Source organism: Carya illinoinensis, chromosome 9 (genome assembly GCF_018687715.1).
Source record: "Carya illinoinensis cultivar Pawnee chromosome 9, C.illinoinensisPawnee_v1, whole genome shotgun sequence".
NCBI lineage: Eukaryota > Viridiplantae > Streptophyta > Magnoliopsida > Fagales > Juglandaceae > Carya > Carya illinoinensis.
In genome coordinates, this window is record NC_056760.1 from 16,516,394 (window position 1) to 16,523,578 (window position 7,185).

Genomic DNA, 7,185 nt, shown 5'->3' on the forward strand with positions numbered 1-7,185 from the left:
AAATAGTCTACCTTTAAAAAACTATTTATTTTCATGTAAATTACAGATTTGTTCACTTTTTCTAAAAAAAAAATACACAGAATTTGAACATAATCTTAAGACTATAAATATTATTTTTCTTTAAACAATGGAGCGAACATATTTCATGGTGTGGACGTGCTGGGAAATGGGAAGAGTGGGATGTTGGTGGTAGAAATTAATAGGGAGATTGGCAGTTGCCAGTCGACCAACACATGCTGCTGGAGATGGTGTAACTCTTTGGAGGGTGAAACAAGGGACGGTGGAAGAATTGGCCTTTGGCGTTGAGACTTGGGAAGCCCCTAATTCGTAGCTCCAATGGTATTTATTAACAAATAATTATATATATAAATTTTAAGTGAATTCCACCATAAAAGAATAAGAAAAACTCGTCTCTTTTATTCCTTGGTGACATTACTTTTTTACAAAAAGACGTTTGCACAAAACTTATATATATTTGGCACTTACCCTTAACATTATTCTTTATTAATGAAATTCGAGAGAAAATAATATCACCATTCCAAGAGGGGAAGTATTATTTTAATTATCATTACAATATGTATATATGACAATTAATTGTGGTTTCAACTGTCATGACATTCTACATCGATCGAATCTCCCCTCATCCCATGCCTAGAAAAGAAATTAAGGGTATTCCATTGCCATTGATACTTAATTATTGAAATATATATATATATATATATGACAATAACTTGTTACAAATAAGTAGATGTAGATCAGTACTTTAAATGCTCGCCTCTTTATTTTGGATCCTCATGATTTCGAGATATGATTTCCCATGGAGTTCCCGTGAAAAAAAACCCCTAAAGTAATCGGCAACACCAATTCTTTTAAACAAAGCAGGTGATTTTTCCGGAGAAATAAGGCTTGGTGCTGGTCCCATATCTCCATCCAGCTTTGGGCCGTAAAATGTGGCAATAGAGAGCCTCTCCTTCTCCGAGTTCACCATGGCCCGATGCTCGATGCTTCGGTATGTTCCATTTGTCACGATCTGCATGTACGTCATGTAGCAAAGCCCCTTTAATTTCACATATATGCATCAACAAAATATTTTAATAACTACGGGACATAAGTGCTTTAATTTTCAATCTCCTTTTTTTTTCTATTTTCTTATATGAAAAAATCTTGTATATTTTATTAAAATAAATTTACAAACTGATATAATTTAATATATTAGATCAAATATAAAATTAATTTTATTATAAAATATATCTAACATGTCATATAAAATCACATTAATTTATAAAATTATTTTTATTAAATCACTTCGTGACATAATACTTCTTTGCTTATATATATATATATATAAAAGTGAACACTGGCCTAACACGTAAAAGAAAGTCAAAAATCGTGCCCGTGCGCCATGACTTCTTCTCACCGGCCTCGTACTAGTTTGTCACGTCTTATATATTTTTACATATATATATATATATATATATATTTTTTTATATATGCAATGATTCATCTAAAAAAATATGAAAAATACTTGAAGTGGGTCGTTGCCCGGCCAGCATGAATTGGCGACAACGAGGTTTTTCTTTTATTATTCTTTTCGAAATCTTGGGTTAAGAGCACTCGATTTTGTCAAAGTCATTTTTACGTAAAATTTGAAGTAAAACAGCTTAGAGTATGGATTCTTTATCTTTATATATAAAATTACATATTTTAAAAATTGTTTTTGAATATAAAAAAAATTCCTATATTGAATTAGGTATTTTTTGATTAAATAATAATAAAATAATAAAAAGAGAAGAGAAAAAAAGAAAAGAGAGAAAAGAGAAAGTTGGGAGGAGAGAGAAAAATAATAAAATAATATTTGAAGAATGAAAAAGACATATTTAAAGATGAATAATTACTGTTCATAATTATTTAAAATTATAAAAATAGATAAGCCAATGTAGGTAATTTTAAGGCAACTTTATTTAAATTTAAAAATAAAAATAAAGATGAATAAATCATTACTAGTACTCTTAAACGTGCATCTAATAGATTATGCATTCCATTTCTATTTTCAATTTATTTACAATGTTGTCTCTAAATATAGAAGGAACTGTACACAATTATAAATATTATTTTATTTATTTTATACTTTGCATTTTACAATAATTTCTCTTTTTATATTTTTGTCCCACAAAATATTAAAAAATATAGTATTTAAAAAATATGAAATAAAAATAGATAAACTGATATATAGTATATTATAAAATTTAGTACGTAAAATAAATAAAATTAATTTTAATTATATATTTTAAAAGATAAAATGAATAATCTATTAAGAGTACTTTTACCTCCAGAATATCACCAATGTTGACAATAAAAGCGTTAGGCAGAGGTTTAACAGGAATCCACATCCCCTTTTTCCTTATCTGTAAGCCTTCCATCTCATTGATTTGCAGGAGGATTGTTAGGCCAACTGGATCAGAGTGAGGAGTGAGACCAATGGCAAGCTCTGGCTGCGGACATGGAGGATAATAGTTCATCCTCATAGCTTGCCACCCTTCTTCAAACAATTCCCTCATATCTCTAGCTTCCATTCTCAGAGCTTTTGCCATTAGGTCAAGGATTTTCACTGCAAGAGCTTTTAATTCAGCTGAGTAAGCTTCTAAGTTGTCTCTGCAAAGAAGATATGCTTCAGTACTGATCTTTTACTCAATTGATCAAGTGCATTAATTATATCTAAAGTTTGGAGAAATGCACGTTTCAGTCTTAATCCCCAAATTATATAATATACATATATATATATATATATATATTAATATATTTACTCTCCAAATATAGAGATAACTATAAAGATGCGATTGACGTTGTTAAAAAAATAAATAAATAAATTTGATGAGGTTATATATCAAAGCTCTTGCGTCTAGATTTAATGGCTTTAGATTGGTCTCCATATTAATTCCTATTTTCATTGTTATGTCCAAAAAGCCTTTATTGGTAAAATGGATCTCCCCCTCCTTTTGGCTCTCTTAATTAGATGAATATATGACTAACTTTTCCATTAAGCAAACTACATATACTTTTTCAATATTAAAACCAATTATTGAATTGTGCAAATTTAAAGATAATTTATATAGAGAAAGAACCTCAATGGGAGAGGGAGCTTGGGAAACAAGTAAGGCTTCCTCAAATGGGTAGGAAGAGTGACCATGTAGAAAAGGTCTGCCCAATCAAGCTTCTGCTCCTCAGAAATGACGAAGGCTTGCCCAAATCCCTCTATATCTCCTCCTTGTTGCCAATATTTCTTCTTCTCTTCCATTGGGAGTTCAAAAAATTCTTGAATGCCAGACTTCACACTCTCCAACAACGAACTGCTCACCCCATGGTTTATCAGCTGTAATATATATAATTAATCCATATTCTTAATTTTAAGATAACGTACAGTACTCCATCACCAATTCTTCTTTTTTAAATTATTGTTAATTCTAGATGCGAGAAAATACCTGGAAGAAACCCCATTCTTGAGAAGCAAGGTGCAACTTGTCGAGCTCTGAGTGGGTACTAAAATCGTCGCTGTTGGAAAGTATAGTTTGCAAGTCGATGACAGGAATTTGGGGTAATAAAGAGGAGGTATTTGAGATGAGGGGAGGATCTTGATGGGACCTCACATATCGTGGTGGAATTGTTGTCATTTTCTCCTTGGCCAGATCTTGAACCCATGGCACTGCAAGAGATCTTCCTAGGTTCTGTAGCTGTTCTTGAAGATCCATAGCTTTTAACAGATATATCAAGCCAACAATCTACGATGGTGTATATATAATAAGTTCCTCTCTGTATCAACTTTGTTGATAGCTAACTACTCACTCTTATTTATATACGAGTAAGGTTAGATATTAAAGTCGGTGTATAAATTCTGCCTAGCTGAGTGTGCATGTAGAGATAGTTAGTTGAGTTTTAAATAAAATATTTTATATATTAGATTAAAATGAATTTAAATATTTTATATTAATTTTTTAGATTAAAATGTATGAAATAAATTGAGTTGATTAAAATTATATTTGTCAACCGTCAAAATACTTTATTATTATGATTGAAAAATAATAAATTAATCAATTATTATTTAATATTGTATTATTATATTTTATTTATATTTTATTTTTTTATTATTTATAAATAATTTAAAATCAGCTGACTGTCTAAATATATTCTAAGTAAAAGGTGGGTTGAAATAATTTTCTTTTCTTTTCAAATATCTTTTAAAGTGGAATTTGACAGCACAGAAACTTGAGAAAAGAAAGATTCGACGAGACGAGAAGAGAAAGTTGAAGCCAACTAGGTTGATTCCGTCGTTAGTACGTAATTCGGTGTTCAATTCGCGGGAAGTCTCCTTGCAATTCTTCGATTCTGATCACATGTGACGGCCTGTATCACACACGGTACCAGACAAAAATTCTTCTATTCATGTACGAGTCATCATGTCGCAGAAGTCAAATCAGAAAAGCCCGTGGCAAAGTTCCATGTTGAAATACCACCTCATTCACGCAACTAGAATGGTAATATTCTAACTTGTCTCATCAGAACATTAACATTGATTTGGTTAAATGCATATTTAAATTTAATTAATATTAACTTAAAAATATATTTATTTATTTAATTTAAATTTAAATCTTATATTGAATTAGTCATTTATTTTATATATAATAATAAAATAATATTAAAACAATATTTTTTTAAAAAAATTATTATTTTCTCACATTTTATAATTCTACCAATTTAATATTAAGTAATATTAAAAAAACACATTTTTAAAGCTCATTTAGGAATAACAAAATTCTATCAACTAATTTTTTTACTAAATATCTTAACCAAATATCTAACAACATTTGAGAAGTCATGCAAAAATAAAAAACTGCACTTACATAAATCAATATCAAGAAAATTTGCATTGCAATTACATAAATCAATATGAAGAAAACAACAACTTAAGGTTACATAAATCAATATGAAGAAAATCTGCACTGCACTTACATCTACATAAACAGAATTAGGAAATCTGCACTGCATTCTTAACCTTCTTAATTACAAAACATATACATAAACACCTAGAGAAAATATACACTTCCTCCACCATCTTAATTACAAAACACTTACATAAACACCTAGTAGAAATCAAATATTCAAACACAATCTTAATTACAAAAAACACTTACATAAACACCAAGAGGAAATACATAAATCTGCACCTAGTTATCATATACAACAGTTCAAATATAAACCGCTATTAACATATAACAGCAGTTACAAGGTTTCAATATACATCTAAAAAATCTTTCAGTGGGTTCCAAGCTGTCATGAAGTTCCAAAAAGTAGACTTCAATGCAAAAAATACTCTTCCATTTTATAAATCAGTACCAACTGCAAAACAGATAGACAGAGCAATATTAATCTGTTTTTTTTTTACCAAAAACAGCAACTAGTAATTATTTTCAGGTGTACAAAACCATCAACTATTCAGTTTATTAACAAAAAACAGCAACTACCAAATATGGCATTAACATTCAACATCATGAACAGCAACTCTTCAGTTTATTAACAAAAAACAGCAACAAAAAACCATGGTATTACTAGGTGTGCAAAACAGCAACTCCAGTGCACTTCTCCCTCCTCCAGCTACTGCATTTCATTCAATTCAGTTCTATGTTTCTCTAGGATCTCAATTTGAATTGACTTGAAGTATTCTCGCTGCACTGCATTCATGTTATCAACATTCAACATCATGACTTCCATCTCCATCTTCTTCTTCTTAAGTGAAATTATCTCAGCCCTGTTCTTTTTAGCCTTCATTGCTGTCTCCCGTCGCTCAATCATCATTATCCTCCTATCAGTCTCCATATTACTTAACTTTTCATCAAATTGACTATTACAAGATTCTTCATATTTTCTTTTCCTTTCCCTTTGTTTTTCAGATTTCTTACCTAGCGGCCTCTCCAAATTGGTAGACATGCTCTCATTTTCCTCAACATCTATGGCAATGGCAGCTGGAACAGTAGGGCAACCCGTCTTTCTCTTTGTTGGCAAATTATCCATATGCACTTGCCACTTTGGTTGGTGCCTCAATAAGTTCCAACAATGATCCAAATTGTAATTGCTTTTTTGTGTCGATCGGTACAATGCCTTTGCCTTGTCAATCTAAACATCAATCATAAAAATATTAGTACATATTTTCAGTCAAACTTTATGATAATTAGAAACATACATTGTCTTGTTCATTGGTACCGCTTGGATGCATTGATTCGACTTGGGCCAAGTAACCACAAAACTTGTTTGTGGCTTTTTGGATAGTTGACTATCGATTAGTCAACGACCTAACAGAACGTTCAGGCCAATTATGTTTTTTATAAGTATTAAAGTAATCATAGATTCTTATCCACAATTGGGTGGACTTTTGATCTGTCCCCCTAATAGCGTCTATACTAATGTTCAGCCACCTTGATACAAAAAGGTTATCTTCCTCCACGTTGAAGGACACACCCCGTTGGGATAGTTTAGTTCATGCCCTTACTTGCCCTTCGGGTTGTGTCACTTCAACCTCATTAACAATATTATCATGCAAGACACGAGCCATGGGGGGGTTAATAATACCTTCTCCACCACTTTGCAATAATGTGGTGAAAAAGGGATCGTCCAATAACTGTGAATCCATCCTATTTAAAACAATCAACAAGTAATAAAGTCAACAATCAGCAAATAATAAACATAACAACCTTAAAGTAAGCAGGGGAGACAGTGAACAATATATGCCAAAATGACTAAAAGAAATAGGTTGACTATTTAGTATTTTGTTTAAACTACCATACTATGTAACAATATACGCCCAAATGGCTAGAAGGGAGTGTTTAATATTTGAGCAATATTAGAAATATATATAATGCTTGTTTTTATGGTAGACAACTGCTATTTTTCATCATTGTGCAACAGGACACTTCATGTCAGTTCGCGGTTGTTGGAGACAAAGAATCCTAGTTCTGCATAATGGTTCAAACAACAATTGAAATGCAATGCAGACATTGTGTTAGATTCCATGGCCCATGAGCAATTATTTTCAGCCAGACAACCTTTATTAGGATGAGTACCAAATATTATGCTCATCACTGAACTACAACTAGCTTAAGGCTAAATGAGCCTCAGAAGATAGAACAGTGAACTACC

The 7,185-nt window shown here is 31.2% G+C and overlaps 1 protein-coding gene across 1 annotated transcript; it reads right to left on the minus strand.

Moving 5' to 3' along the window:
• Positions 1-530: 530 nt before the first annotated feature.
• Positions 531-3,829, minus strand: LOC122276260 (protein SRG1-like). Its single transcript, XM_043085851.1, has 4 exons — positions 3,480-3,829; positions 3,123-3,370; positions 2,328-2,652; positions 531-1,030 (listed from the first exon to the last, which is right to left on the minus strand). The coding sequence occupies exons 1-4, from the start codon at positions 3,744-3,746 to the stop codon at positions 764-766; spliced, it is 1,107 nt and encodes a 368-aa protein (XP_042941785.1). The 5' UTR covers positions 3,747-3,829; the 3' UTR covers positions 531-763.
• Positions 3,830-7,185: the final 3,356 nt, after the last annotated feature.

Excerpts from the sequence above, each read along its gene's own strand:
- LOC122276260 (XM_043085851.1), bottom strand. The coding sequence starts at position 3,746 with ATGGATCTTCAAGAACAGCTACAGAACCTAGGAAGATCTCTTGCAGTG. Across the intron at positions 3,371-3,479 it reads AAGAATGGGGTTTCTTCCAG|CTGATAAACCATGGGGTGAG; the intron begins GTATTTTCTCGC and ends TATATATTACAG. Across the intron at positions 2,653-3,122 it reads AAGCTCCCTCTCCCATTGAG|AGACAACTTAGAAGCTTACT; the intron begins GTTCTTTCTCTA and ends TCTTCTTTGCAG.